Raw genomic sequence first — 16506 nt, 5'->3', positions numbered from 1 at the left:
CAAAATCACATGAAACTCTATGCTAATGAGAAAAGAAGGCATTTGGAATTCCAAGAAGGGGAGCTGGTGATCCTCTTGAAAGTACCTAAGTCCCGTTGCACCACTCTCAAAGAGGGCAGCAATAACAAGATGGCCCACCATTTCTATGGCTCGTATCGGATCCTTAAGAGAGTTGGTGAATTGGCCTACCAATTAGAGCTCCCCCCTACCACCAAGATTCACAATGTGTTTCATGTCAGCCAGCTAAAGCCCCTCATTGGCACCTTAGTGAACTATGTGGAAGAACTTTCCCCCCATAGACAAAGAATGTATCATTCAGTATATCCCTAAGGCAATCATTGGGCAACGAGATAAGCCTCGATCCATCAAGGAGTACCTCATCAAATGGCAAGGCCTACCCCTAGAAGAAGCCTCTTGGCGCCCAGTCACTATTGTCAATGAATTTCCTCACCTCCAAGATGCCCAACTGACTAAAGACTAGCTAGTTATGCCCCCTTTTGACCACACCTTGCCTACAAACTGCACACTGCTTTAGAACAATTTTGTACTTGCCCAAATCTCAACTATGTGCTTCCTACATAAACTGAAAGTGCACGTCATAAGCTCCATTTCGACATGCAGCAGGCCCCATTTGGAGTAGCCTATCAAAAGTTATGACAATTTTACCTCAACATGCCTATTATGGACAACATGTTGTCCCTAGTCTTTACCCACCTATTTTCATTGTAATGTGGCTCACAGTAGTACTCTGCACCCACTCCTTAAGCCCATCTATCACTTCCCTCCAGTTGTCTTCATTTTTTAGGGCAAAAACTTTCAGTGTGGGGATGGATTGTAACAAGCATGATAGGGGTTTGACACCCATACACACTGACGGGGTATATAAGGTGTAAAAGTCCTAGTTTAGGGGAACTAGTTACTCTTCACCTTCATCTCCAACTTCCATGGCTTCCTCCTCCTTTCTTCCCTATTTTCTATCTTTCACTCTCCTCTTCTAGTCTTTCTTTCTCTTTTTCTTTCTCTCTTTCTCTCCCTTCAGCTCATTCTCCTCTCTCCTCTCAGCTTCATTCATTACAATCATGCTCACATCCATTTTGTATGTGCTCAATACACAATGTCAAAGTATATAGAGAGTAACTTATATGGCACATTGCTCCTATCACCCATGGTGTGTGTGTGTGTGTGTGTGTGTGTGTGTGTGTGTGTGTGTGTGTGTGTGTGTGTGTGTGCGTGCGTGCGTGCGTGCGTGCGTGCGTGCGTGCGTGCGTGCGTGCGTGCGTGCGCGCGCGCGTGCGTGCAATGCACACCTACACATGTATGCATGCATGTGTATAAGTGGGTCAATGACTAGGTGTTTATATGTACATATGCCCTTACATTATATCCATGTAATGTTTGAGCAACATTATGATTGCCCAAAAGAGTTATCTCTAAAAGCTAAATTGAGAATTTCTAGACAAAACCTTGTCCACATTACTAGACAAGCTACGATATAAACCAATAAGAAATATAATTATCGATTCCATGTTGCAAGTTTGACAAAAAGAGATCACATTGACTAACATCCATGTACCCTAAGCTTGTTATCTTTTTACTCCAACTCATAGAGCTCCAAGGCTTTACTAAAAAGAATCACTTTGGATCTATATTGACCTTTGGAAGTCATAATATGGATTTAGTAAAACATATGCCATTTGTCAAAAGAACTACAACAGTGAAAGAAAGAGTGCAAAAAAATATATAAAATCTAACTAAATGCTATAAGGCTATAGATGCTAGTGATGATCAAGGGAAAAAAAAGGATAGTGAGATTGTTAATTACAATGTAATAAGTGAAATCACTAGAGTTGATAGCTAAAGTGATTATCTAATAAGGTATCGTTTGAAAAACTATCCACCCTTTATTTACATGCAATATCTATACAAATGAACTGCAACAATGAAAGAAAGAGTGTGAGAAAAGCTATGAGGCCTAACTTAATGCTACGAGGCTATAGATGCTAGTGATTGAGAAAAAAAAAATAGTGAGATGGTTATATACAATCCAATAAGTGAAATCACTAGAGTTGGTAGCTACAGTGCTTATCTAATAAGGTATCATTTGAAAAACTATCCAACCTTTATTAACATGCAATATCTATACAAACGAACCAATGAAATCTCTATTTATATGAAGTCATTCTATTAAGTGTACCTTTAAACTTGTAATTTACTCGTGATTTGTGTAGTTTAGGGCACCCACTAACTCAAAACATTGTACTTAAACAATAATAAATATATAAATATATGGTAGAATGCATCGTGCTAGTCATTTAACTTTAGAAGAACCAAACTTTACATGTCACATAGAAAGGTTTACTAAGGGCACCTTACACATTTGACTAAAACCCTGAACTTGAGTTTAAGATTACTTTACTAACAAGCAGTTGAGATGTTAGAAAGTAAGATCATTTTTTAGTGATAAGTAAAAAGCTAACAAACATTGATTATAGAAGTATACAAATAAGTAATTTGCAATAAAGTGGCTCAATGACTATATATATTTTCTAACCTAAACATGGAACAGTCGGATGGTTTGATTGATCAAGAAACTATAATATCTAGCCTAAAGAGACAATTGATATTGTACTCAATAAAATTACTTTGGTTAAATGAAGTGTCAAAAAAATCGATTGCCTCAACTTTGATTCAAAATTAAAGACAAGTAGAATGATAAAATGATAAGAGCATCTATACTTCTATACTAATGATAAAATGATAAGAGTATCTATAATACTTCTATACTATATCTTTAATAGGAGAGTGAGGGCACATGCCACGTGGCATGCACCCAACCCCTCCCACGCTTCATGGATATCTACTTCCATCTATTGGAATCTTCTCTCTTTGATTGATGTTGTTATAATGGTAATGTCTTTTAAATTTAGAAGTTTCATTCAACAGCTATAGCATAATGAGTGCGAGCATGATCATTCACATACATGTCTACTTTATCAATACCATTGGCACTCTGATTACATGATGTATTCATGTGTTGTCAATGAAAAATAACAATAATATACAATTGATTAGTGTGGTGTAATAATGTATTTTGGATACTTGACATTATGCATGAAGTATTTTGGTCATACTTAATTCTCTGTAGGATCCTTTAAGAACTTGTCCATTAAGATGCACACCACACCAAACTCATACATAAACGTTGCCCATAGAATACATGACTACTCACAAAAAGGTTCCTCCTTTGGTTGATTTACTTGCATAAGAAAATTCCATGTTTAACTTGGAGATTTTCAACCACAGAATTCACATTCTCAACCATACCAACATGATTGTGAATCAAAAGGTAGATTTATCATGTCAGCAAATAGAATTCAAGAGGAATGGAAATTATGCTATATAGTTGTATCAATGTGGATAAAAGAGAGGCTTGAGAGTGGCCCTTCCCAAATTCCTTTTTTTTCAGTGGTAGAAGGATGCCTCAAATGTTTGCTCTAGTAACAAGGTACATTCCTATTGCAGATTCCAGGCATCATGATCAGATTAGTGATATCCCTCATGCCATCTAACATGGGTGCATATATTTGTAAGGTTTTTACATTGTGGACATCCAATAGCCTTTTTGATCTCCCTCCACCTTAAGAGGTTGTAGCTTTGGTGTCTCCTCAACACTTTCCCCTCCCATCATCTCCCCCCATTCCACAGATTTGAGTTTGGGTATATTGATAGCCCTTAGGGCTTCCTAATCATAACCCCTTACGGCATTCAAATCATAAGTTATAGCAACTTTGAGAAAGTATTTCGTGGACTTTTGGATGGAATACTCCAAGACTATCACAAAGAATTTGATAGCAATTCCTCTTAAGCATAATTGTATTAGATTTATTTTAAGTGATAGAGAGAGCCCAATCCATAATAATGGCTAAAGTCACATGTTAACTATTTTGCATCTATGTCAAGTACATGCATTAATATATTGCATTGATACAAGTATTCTTGGCTTTCAATATTTCAATATTGCACTATATGCTCACTTAATAGGTTTCTAAAATTGAGAGTTACTACTAAAATCTACTATCCACTCCTATACTCTTCCAATGAATAAATAGTTGGTCGTCCATGATTTGATGGGGCTCATAAAGAGGGTCCTACGCACTCCCTTAACCTTTAAAGAGTATCATTACCACCATTCAGATTAAAGGTTAAGATACAAGCCACACAGATCATAGACAAGACACATCATGTATGGTGTTGTATAAAAAGACAAAGAAGGAGCAAGATGGTAATTAGTGGTGAATTCTAGTCTAAGGTGAGTTTGGCCAGTTCACATGTTATGTATGAAAAAGCTTTGTATATTTTATGAACCTTTATAAAATAAAGACAAAAATATGATCGTTTTCAACATTCTGAAGCATGATAAGTTCCATGGAGAGCTCTACTTTGCATATGGTAATATTTATAATTAACAAGGGAAAAGCAAAAAAGTCTTTTGGTATGGGAAGAGGATGGTGTTGATATTTATAACTAGCGACAAGGGAAAAGAAAAAACATGTTTTGAAGCTTTAGCTTTTGAATTTTTGAGCTTTTGCTAAAGACCTACAATTTGAAAGTCTTCAAACATTGTAAAGATAATTTTGATCATTCATATAGCCTAAAACTAATAAATCAAAGTTTATATGTTAGGTGAGTGTAACAATGACACATTTTAAAGGTTGCAATTAAATAACTTTCACAAATGAGTTGCATATGTATTGTAATCTGACACATTTCTTTAGAAATATGAGCTTGTTAGACTTACAAGAAGAGACCATGGCCTATCATATGATGAACTCAACCTAGGCCATCTTGAGAATATCAATGTAAAAATCTTGGGATTTCAATTTACAAGTTTATCTTGAAGCTAACCAAAGTATCAATCTACAGCCACTTTCAATTAGTTCCTAACATCCACATTAAGCCTCCTCTTTATGTGAGATTTGAAAGCAAGATTCAAGATGCCTTTATTGTAAGTCTTTTGGCTATGCAAAAGATCCCTATGGTGTAAGAAGGACAAGGCACTAATGCTACAATTGGAATCTTGATTGAGATTCCCATATTCTAGTCAATCGAAGCATGTATTTCTACATTGAAGCAACCAACTTCAAGATTACCAATCAAAAATATAGGAATCCTATCAAATATCAAGCCAACTAAGTTCTCAATGTGACATTGATTCACTTCGAATGAGTCATTGTCCCTAATAAAACAAGATGCCCCTAGCACCCAAACTGAGTGAAGCCCTCCATATAACTAATAAATTGTAACTTCTTAGTCTTAATACAAGTACACCAATGTCAATCTAAATTTCTATGCATAAAGTAACATAAAGCAATTGTCCATTAAATAGTTCCCCATCTACCTCTTCACTCAAAAAATTTTAAGACCTGCAATCTCCTCCATCAATAACTAATCAAGCAAAAAGATGCATGAGGTGTGTATTGAAAACGAAGACTTATCATATATCCTTGCCAAACCAACTATGTCAAACAATCCAAGCAATGAATATAAATAAAGATAGATCAACAAGGATCAAATGCCATAACATCCAACAATCATGATAAGAGAAACCAATCCACACAAGCATAAACTTTCCATCCATAAAAACCATTATTTTGGCATTTGATTCTATAAAATATGATGAGCAAAGCCTTGAAATATCCAATACAACCAACAAAGATAATAGTCACACCAACATTGCAAACTAAGGGAAACTTCAGCAACAAGCAAAGAAGGCCAATGCCCCACGAGTCTTGTACACACCATGTCCTTATGTTGAGGAGTACGTTATCATACTAGAGAGGTTCTTAAGATGTTTAAGATAAGGCCATAATCAAATATGAGATATGTTTGAAAATACAGACTCGTTTATCTGAAGATATGGACCAAGGATAATCTGAGTTCAAACTAACAGAAAATCAAGCCTGTTAAACATGACACAATAAGTCATTCTGCTAATGGAAGACGTTAACATTCATTCGGCTGGTAAAAAGCTCGCGACTATGAGCACACATGCATGCGTTCAATTCCCAGCTCCCATATCCACACTTCTAAGGAAATTTTCTAAGCTCTCTAGCAAATGCTCATGTTTCACGAACACGTGGCAAGTAGATAAGCGATGCACTGCTAAGAGAAACACTGATTTTGTGGGTTTCGAGTATGTTTTAACTAAATGTTAATTCGATGATAAAAAAGCAAGTTTTGAGGGGTCTGAAGTGCTTGCCCTAATGATTAATGTGCAAATTTACTGTCATTCCAATCTGCGAAAGAGAGAGAAGAGGTTTGCTGACCTAACAGGTGTAGCTCAAGTGTTAGATTAGACTTACTCATGGTGCCCACGAGAGAGAGAGAGAGAGAGAGAGAGAGAGAGAGAGAGAGAGAGTCTTTACGAAAAAAAAAGAGAGAGAGTCAACATGACAAAGATTGATAAGCTAATAATAGCACAGACCGCTGTGCCTGCATGTACAGCACGTGCATGTGCTTATACTTATTGAGCTATTCGTTTATTGTTAGAGAAGTTCAAACCTAATTAGAGAGAGGGTAGAGACAGATTAGTCCAAAATCATTATTGAGATCCATCAAAACAATATCATACTGAGGGCCAACATACAGATCATGGCTGCAAGAGTAAGCCAGAGATTCAATCTCGCTTAATGATTTCTCATTGGTTCACTGGACAACGCTGTATCGTTTACATGGATGTAACATCGAGAATGTGTCTGCAGACCATGTGTTCGGTCTGCAATGGCCATGATGGGCCTCTAAAGGGACTGATGTACAATGCAAGGTAGGAATAAGATCAAAGACACACCGTTATCTTCTAATTACAATTGTGCATACATGCTTCTGTAACAGGATGCCAATATCGATACCAAGGAGCAAGTCAAATACAGTTGGCATATGACACCATCCAAGTATCCACCGGCATGATTCCTTTTTTTTCCAAAAGCACAGTTAGAATCAATAATGCAAATCATTTCATCATCAACATCCAAGGTAGCAAAGATTCTAAGGCTACCCAGTCGAATGCGAGGGGGAAATCAATATGCCATGTCCACATTTGGCAAATAAATGATGAAATTTCTGATCATTATTGAGAAAGCAATTGAAACATGGGAATCAAAGTAGTTGGCACAGAGACAAAAGAAAACCTCATGGATCAATGACCCCATTTTCAGGCTAAGCTGAATACTAAACTGACCCAATTATGTGCTGTATAGACTCCCTAAATGACCCGATTACAAGTCAATTACAACAGCTCACCATTAGCCAGTGACAGGTACTCGCTATTTCTCTTCAATCTTCTTCCATGTTGGGAGGTCCTTTAAACTTGAAATTGTCTGCATAGGCCTTTGTCTGATAAAAGCCAAGGGATTTCAATTAACAGAATAACAAAGCCACATAAGAGCACACAGAAACTAGTGACAGCATAATCAGCGACATCAAACCAAGACACACCAATGTCAAGACGTCTCCAAGAACAGAGCAAACATGGGTCACCTATCAGTATTCTTAATTCACTACTACTTATGTGATGCCACTTGTCACTGTGGTCTCTATGCTAACAGCTAGATCCACCTCCAAAAGGTTATTCAAGGGTGCTAAAGCTGGAGCACTGGCACCCTGATACTGTCAACATAGTGCCTCCTGCTCAAATCTAAGGTATAAATGGTATAAACCATAAGTCCTCTTCAACAATGACTAGGCAATGCCTCCACAGGTAACATTTATTAGCCTCTACTTTCTGTGATCCTAAGTAGATTCCCTCTACAAGCTGCCGATCGTCTTACAAAAATAACTTACACTTAGTTCTAAATTCCAGCATCCGGATGGCAAAACTTACTCCTAGTTAAAGAAGCCAAGGGGGGTGTAGTTGGGAGTTTGTAGAGCCACACTATGAAGCAGCAATACTTATGAATGTCTGTGCTACCATTTATTAGGTCATGCTAATAACCATCTCCTAGCTTATGTGAGCACCAATATGCCTTATGGCCATAAGTGCAAATGATGTGAGGGCCCCCAGTTTATTTACGAATGCCCTTGTCAATAGAATACTTGATCAATGAGATTGACTCCAATCGTGCATAAGGCTCACAAGCCTATGTAACACAGATCTCGACTCTCAATCTAGGTTCATGACGAGGATTTCCAGGGCAAAACACATCAACAACTAGGTTCATGACGAGGATTTTTGGAGGCACAACATCATGGAGACTGTGGCAGCAAGTTAGGCGAGGCTAATACACATAGCTTTCTGGGCTTGACGTGTAACCTGAGAGCGGGGGGGAAATGCGGGGCGCGTTCTGTGTCAGTTGTGGACATCACATCAGCACTGAAGACTTACATCTGCTCCCAGGCTCTTGCCTCATTTTGTAACAGGCTCTAGAGTCTAGTTATATGGTTACTTCAATAACACCCCAGGCACAATCTCCAAGAGAGGATCAAGAAATTGAAACAAGTTAGAGCTGCTTATCTAGGGCTCTACCCAAATCCAAAGTACCCATTTTCTCAACCATCAGGTCTATTATCAGCATTCAGCAAGATTACCCATCCCCCCAACATCTAGAGTTGAGCCAATTACGGGCTTAAGACATTTGCTCACTTGTTTCTCCACCACTATAGATGAAACTATTTATTGACGAGATTTACTGAGAGCATAAGACTTCATAAGTTTACCAGGACACAGACAATCAAGAGAAATAGAATTGTACCTTGATTATCGGCACATGCGGCTCCTTCACCTACATATACAAGCATAACCACCACAGAGAAGTCTTAGTATGATATCAAAATGGGCTTTATAGAATAGAATATTAGTAACCGGATTTAAAAACATTTACAGATTACATGTTCTAAAGTGCACACCTCCAGAATCCTTCATCCTGGCTGAAAGTTTCACAGGATGCATATAAACAGGATAAATAACATCCACAGGTTTGCTTATTTTGCAGAGTGTGCAAGAGGTCAAAACTAGATGCAGACTTTTATGATTTTTCTTATAGACTTGTATGTCATTGACCACCATGAAAATCACTTGTAGGCAGATGGTTTGCCAAATGCAAACACATTCAAGTAAACAGTATGTACAAGGTACCATAGCTAACCAGTGATACCCCAAATCATACTGAACCTAAACTTGGTCCTCATGTATCTGTGTTTAGCCATTTGTATGGAAGAGCGCCTAGAATTCAGGCTTAGCTTGCTCTATTTAATTCCATCAATGAAAGGCCTGATCTGCAGCTCTTATATCTTCTCATGCCATGTTGCATCTCCAACCCAAAAAGAGCAACTCGATTGTGTCATATCTGATTTCCACAACACAAATACATTTTGACAGAGCCACAGCCTGCTACTTTTGACTATGGCATTTAGTGACCAGTGAATGAGAATTTCTTGATACCTTGCAGTGCTAAACTGCCATCAGTTGCCAATTAAGGTAGTAGACCTGCAAGCCTACATACCTGTGGATAACATTGTTGTGATTGTTTGTGCACATATGCACATGAATAGTGGCAATAGGTGCATGTAAGGAATCCATTCAAGATACATATACTTATTGTAAACCATCACCAATACAGCAAACAGCCACAAGAAAGTAAACTACCATGTAGTCCCATCCATATTTCAGGGCAAAATCAATAGCAGATTGTTTATCCTCAAAAACAAGGGCACTCTCTCCCAGGTTTGCATAGGGATCTCCAGTTGATGTCCAGCCCATTAATGGGTTTTCCCACCTGAAAGAACCCATTATAACAAGATTCAAAAAAACCCTGGTCAGTATGTCCAACTCTGCCCTGCTCTTGGGAGCAACTTCTTCAGGTGTGCTACAGCTGACAAATATACTTAAGTAGAAACACCTATGTTAGTTTCATTACCCAACTAGACTCTGAAGTCTGTATCATAAATTGCCCGAACAAACTATAAAATATAAAGCCGTGAAAGAAAAACACTGATGGGACTGGATTGCGGCTACATACTTTTCTGTGGAGACAAAGTTGATTTTCCACTTTGGAGTTCTAGCATTACCCTGTGTGGATGCTGATCTGGCTGGGGAGTAGATAACTACCTGTCATCCCAACATAGTTGGTGATTTGTTAAACCAATTACAAGCTACTAAACACGTGATTATCCAACACAATGAGCACACATAATCTGATCTAATAGATGCCCTTAATGAGGCATAGCTACAAAAAGGTTAGGCCACATTCTATCTGAAAAACTATTTGCTCTTTGAAGGCCTAGCACCATCCTCTTACCTTGAAGTTAACATTTTCTTTGTGGCATACTGTGTCAGGACACACTAGGGTTTTGCAAAGAAAACACGAAGTGTGCAACACACAACTAACAAATGAGCTCAAAGAAGACAGTAAAGAGTAAAGAAGAAGAAAAATCGCTAAACAGGCTGTTCGTATAGATGTATGCATTACAATCGGGGAACTCTAGGAGTGGAAGGCTGTCCAACAGCAACTGTCTCTGAGAGAATTGTGTGAGAAGAAAAAATGCCTTCCCAAGGATACATATGTTTAGTTATTATTTCTGGAAAATATGATACTTATTATTCAAATTTCCGAATTCCTCCTCAGCATGAAACAAGAAGGATTTGTATATATGTGAAGTTAAAGAATTTTAGTTGTGCGCATGATAGAGTAAAAGCGTTGACTTTCAATCAATAGTTTGACATGAACTACTCTCGAGATAGCTTCACCCAATCCTCTAAGATCTGAAAGACAACCATATTTTGGGAAGGGAATGTATTGCAGTGGTGCTCCACACTTTTGATCCATGGTAGGACACCAACAACATCTGTTCACTTTAAGCCATCGTTTGCTTCTACTTGATTGATGAGTATCTTTGAAGTGAATATTATGACTGCTTGGAAGAAGTTGGATACATTGCAATGCGAGAATTTGGAGCAATACAATAAGAAGTTTTGAAAGACATTGTTGTTGGTCCTCCTTGTCATGCTGTCCCATTTTGCAGCAAATCGAGAAGTATTGTTGTAGGCTGCCCAGGGAAATCAAGGATTTTTGCAGAAAGACCACAATGACCAGCATGTCACAACTCATGGAGACGACATGTACAACCAATGCTCTGTTGAGTAGAAAGTATAGACTCTACGAGCTTCAAGGATAATTATGTGAAGCCATCCAAGAAGTTTTCCAAGGCTAAGAAAAGGGACAATCTGAAAATACGGCTGGAGAGAGGCAAAAACAGCAAGAAAAGACTCGGAAATTGGCTGCCCAACATAAAGAATTAATGGCTGCAAATAAATGCTTTGTCTTTGTATGTGCACAAGGGCAAGTGGACTGTCCCAATAGGCAGCAAGCTGAAAAGGCAAAAAATAAGGGAGATTCAAAGGGGAAAAGCCCCAAAACCTCGGCTAGTTTGATATCCAATGTGGTGACAAATCAGCCCAATGGTGATGCCACAGAACATTGGAAAGCATGGAGCAAGTTTAGAGATCTGATACATTGATCTTCTTTGATCTTGTTGCATGTTCAAAAATTCTCTACAGATATGGCTGCCCATCTAGGAATCAAACTCAAATAAGATGCGTCTCGTGGGAGAGATTGGTATAGCATGCAAGAGACATGCAAGCCCGTCACTCCTATGATTGGGAAGCTTCGCTTGCACGTTCAAAGTTATGTAGACAACAACTTCTTCATAGCACCATTAGAAGGATGTGATGTATTACTTCAAATGCCTTGGTGCCATCGCGTACGTGCGATGGTTAATGCCCATGATAAAGTTGTAACTTGTTAATATAAGGCCAATCCCTGTGCAAACCAAGGGACAATTTGGTTTGAAGGCTTGCTAGTCATTTATCGTCAGCCTGAGAGAGTTGTTGAGATCCGTAGGGTCATATTTCAGGAGGAGCCGAGAGCTTCCGCATAGCCAGTTGGACAGCCTACAGCTGTAGCAGATGCTCATGGTCAGGGTGTTGGACAGGTAGCTGGGTAGGTAGCAGAGCCTGTCGGTCTACTAGAGACAGACATCCACCTGATAGATTTCAGCCCTTGATGCATTATGTCTTAGTTACAAATGTAGGAGAGCCTTTCACTTATGATGAGGCTATGCCCAGGGGTGACAGTCACTCCTGGGAGAGGGCTATGCAGTCTGAGATAGACTCCTTTAAGATGACCACCCTACGCTTGGTTTTGGCCTTAGTCATGCAGCTTGACTTGGACACGTATCAGATGAATGTCAAGACTGCATTCTTGCATGGGGATTTGCATGATGAGATTTACATAGAGCAGCCTAAGGGCTTTGCAGAATGTGGCAGGGAACACCTAGAACACCATATTGGGGAATATGGAAATTTTCCATAAGTTTGGGACACATGGTCAAATCTTTGGATTTGTCATAACTTGAATATTATAACTCCAAATCAAGCGCTTTATAGTTCAATAGATTCTATTTTTCAAGAGCTTTCTAATGATAGGTCACATCATATGGTTTTGAGAAACTTATGGGCATGGTATCCAGGTGCCACCTTTTTAGTATTCAAAAAATGGGAATTGGGAGATTCCCGAACTTGGATTAGTGGAGGAGATGAAATAATTGCAATGTACTCCATCCATTTGCAATAAAAGATAAACAAATAATGTAAGAGCCACTGCTTTTGGAGCCAAGAGGCTGTCCATTGTCCAATTTTAAGTGGTAAATTGTGCATTGCAGCTTATTTGCTTTAATTGCTTGTTGCTTAAATTATTGATTAGCAAGGTTCTTACCATCCTTCCTAAGGAGAAAGGCTAGTTTTATGGTTCCATTGCTTGGATACCATCAATTCCTTGACTTGGTGGACCCAAGGCACCTGACTCAAGGTCAAAAGCTTTGCTCTAGTTTTGAAATTATGTTCAGCTAAGCATTTACAGCAAGAATGTCTTCTTACAGTGAGATGGGATCAACTAGCAATGATGCACCTCATTCTCAAAATGGATATAATGAAGGGGGAAATGCAATGCCTAATCTTGGAATAGGCTTACAACATGGCCAGTAAAACGAAAATGTGATCATTGACCAAAAACCATGTCCTTCTAGGCCACATAATGGGGTGACTAACAAGGAAGTGAAGAATATGATAACCACGCTGGAAAACATGGAAAATAGTGACACAACATAGGAAATTAAGAGGGAAATTTTTTCACTTACCCAAGCACCCTTCACAAAGATGATGAAACAACAGTGGGGAAAACGCCGATGTCGAAGATAAGTACCGAAACCAGTAGAATACCAAGAAGGGTAACAATCTCCTCTCAACCTTGGATGTTGATGCTAGAGAAGGAAGATCGATCCCAACTGGAAGATCGAGATAGAAGTCACCACCATAATAGCATCAAGAGAGATGTTGCATGATCCGCCTCGGAAGGGGAAGCCTCCATGCTAGTAAAAAAGTTAAAACTCCTAAGATGATGAAACCATGAATGGAACAACATGGATCCAAAGTCTCCAACCCAAGTAAGAGTAGGGCAAACCTGCATATTAGCCCCACACTCAAAACAAAACTCTGCAAAAGAGATGAAAATTTGCAAGTACAAAATTTAGTAGTGAGATACTCCAAAAAACAAAACAAAACTGAAATGAAAAGCTAACTGTAAGAACAATGCAATGATGCAAATGTGTATGTATGGGGGAGTAAATGCAATGGAAGAATTAAGAATGAAGATCTAAGAACAAAATCCTATGGGCCTGACTCTATAGCCTAAAGACCGAAGAGTGTGAAGATGGAGATACACTAGGATATGGCCACCATTGCATACGCCCACTAGCAAGGCTCTATCAATGAAAATCACATGAGGTGGTGAGGTAGTCCTAGATGGAGGTGGATGTGAAGTGGATGCGTAAAATGCAATGGGATCAAAACTCACAAACCAATCAACCATTCCCGCAAGGGTAGTGAAAGAGACCATCTACCAAGACTGTCCAAGTGCCACATGTCTAGCAGTTCCGAGGACCAAAGAAGAAGATGGGGTAACAGCAATAAGCGTATCCCCAGTGGACAAGCCAGCTAGAGTGGAGGCACTTGCAACGGTCTGTTGTGGTTTTCTAGGTGGAAAACCCTAGGCCTTGGTACAACACTCCTCATCCACCTGGCCCGATCTCTAGCAGTGTATGCAAAATCTAATTTTCTTAGGGACTTGCTTCCAAATAGGTTTTACTTCTTTGCTAGATGGGCCGTACTCTTGAAACTCAGTATTTGTCATGAGACTAAAATCTAAAACAAGAGAAACCAAAGAAAATGACGGTGAAGGTGAAGTGTCGTCTTCCTCGCCAAGTCCAAAATGCCTCCTCAAAGCCTCCAATGATGATGGAGAAGCCTAAAAAGACATCATGGGGTCCCGAGAAGGAGGTAACTGAGACATTGTGATTTGACTACGAGTCATTTATGTGCCTTGCACAAGCACGAGCACTCCATAATATCTGCCAGATACTCTTTACAAGAGTACTGGCTTTGATACCATGTGAAGAAAACTGAGTAGCTACTAGGGTTTGCACTGAGAAAACACTAAGTGTACGACCACAACAAAAACACAATGATACAAACATACATGTACAAAACTCAAACCCTAAAAGAAAAACTCAAAACTCAAACGTAAAAACAAACAAATAGAAGGAGAGAGAAAGAACACAACTCTGAAGTGAATGAAAACTATAAATAAATGAAGAGTATACAGAGTGTCCAAAGCCATAGGAGCAGTGTTGGAGAGTGACGTCCACCAAGAACGGATCCCAAGTACTATAACAACCAGTCAAAGATGAGAGAGTACTACATAATGAACGGTAGCAAGCTGGTCACCAAAACACATCAAACGGAAGCTGAAATCTGGTAAACAAAGTAATGTACCACCAAAGAAGACTGAAAACTGATCACCTGAAGCAAAGAACTGTCAAGCAACAATAGGAGAGATGTTTGCTGATATAGGCGGCCTGCTAGACAACAAAAACGTAGGTATTGCAGCAGTCACCTAGTGGAAGAGACAGCAACAGCCAGTCGCCTAACACGATGCCTAAAACACCCACTAATCAGATGCTATGATGACACAACAGATGGAGATCTCCAAACAGCACAGCAATGGCTGAAAAATAAAGTGCCTAGGGCTGAATAGTGATGGGCTGCAATCTGTGATGGCTAGATAGCAGATGATAAGTGGCTACAAGGTTGAATTCCATGCACATACACTACATTTCATACGATACCATATGGTTTGCATACGTTCGATTTTTTTTTTTAACCATTTAAAATATCTATTGATGCTTTTCTTTTTAACTTTTGCCCTTTTTTTTTGCATGTTACACATTCAAACTTCTCTTCTTTCACACTCCTCCCCATTTCACACTCCTTCCTTTTCTCTTCCCCCTCACCTCAGCCCTTATCAAATGGGAAGCCTCCTCCCCCCATCTCACCACACAAATCAGCCTCCATCTTCATAAATCTGCCCCTCTTGAGCTCAACTTTCAAGCCACTATCTTCTTTGATCACCCTCTCTCTCTCCCTCTCCCTTCCCCTCTCCCTCTCCCTATCCCTTTCTCGCCTTCTCTTCCTCTCCTCTCCCTCTCCCTCTCCCTTTCCTCTCTCTCACTTTCAAGGTTCATTCATACATATTACACCCTCTCCTTTTTCCAAATCCCTCTTCCTCTCCCTCTCCTCCTTTATCCTCATCCTTCTCCTGTCAAGAAGAAAACTGGAGAGAGAGGAAGAGGAGAGAGAAGACTACAAAAGAGAGAAGAAGTGCAAAAGATGAGAGAAAGAGAGTGACGAGGAGAGAGAAATACTAGAATAGGAGAGAGAAAGACAGAAAGAAGCAAGAAGCCATTGAAGCTAAGAGCAAGGTAATGAGAAGGACACTAATATATTAATGTGTCAAAAGATTAGAAAAATTGCATATCCCCTTTTTTTATACCTATATCAGTGTGACATGGCATCACTATTATTTACACACTAAATCCTTATTCTTCCCAAATTCTTACAATACCATTGAAGCTTAGAGCAAGGTAATGAGGAGAAGGACAGTAATGTATTAATATGTCAAAAGATGAGAAAATTTACATGTCCCCTCCTTTTATAGCTATGTCAATGTGACATGGCATCACTATTATTTACACACTAAATTCTTATTCTTCCGAGCTTCTTACAATCCATCCCGTCCCAAGGGTTTTTGCCTTCAAAAACAAACTTACAAAGATTGGAAAAGGATAGACAAAACAAAGTACTACTCTATTTTCAACTTTACAAATGGAAAAATGAATGAAAGATAAGAGACATATGGACTAAAATGAAGGAATGGAAATAGGTCTCAGCTATATACATAATCAAGAATGCTTCAAAAGTACTTGGAGCCTTAAAGTCTTTAATTGATGAGCTCAAAATGAAGTAGACAGCTTGCTATATAAACAGACCCTGCTGAACCAAATCTTCAATAACTTCAAGAAGTATCCAAATGAAGCGTGCCACATGTCAAAACATAGCTC

At 39.0% G+C, this 16506-nt stretch overlaps 1 protein-coding gene across 1 annotated transcript in view; it reads right to left on the bottom strand.

The window, feature by feature from the left end:
- Positions 1–6635: 6635 nt before the first annotated feature.
- The window catches only part of FRO1 (NADH-ubiquinone oxidoreductase-like protein), a 33972-nt gene continuing 24101 nt past the window's right edge, over positions 6636–16506 (bottom strand). The window contains exons 2-5 of the mRNA XM_087680092.1: positions 10014–10102; positions 9641–9770; positions 8748–8777; positions 6636–7392 (exon numbers count right to left, since the gene is read on the bottom strand). Coding sequence (XP_087536218.1) covers positions 7333–7392; positions 8748–8777; positions 9641–9770; positions 10014–10102 — 309 coding nt within the window. The 3' untranslated portion in view covers positions 6636–7332. The remainder of the gene's footprint in view (positions 7393–8747; positions 8778–9640; positions 9771–10013; positions 10103–16506) is intronic.

Source organism: Lygodium microphyllum, chromosome 6 (assembly GCF_053477565.2).
Source record: "Lygodium microphyllum isolate KBCC chromosome 6, Lygodium_microphyllum_v1.1.10, whole genome shotgun sequence".
NCBI lineage: Eukaryota > Viridiplantae > Streptophyta > Polypodiopsida > Schizaeales > Lygodiaceae > Lygodium > Lygodium microphyllum.
Note: the sequence above shows the minus strand (reverse complement) of the source record. Positions and strands in the feature narration are given on the sequence as shown.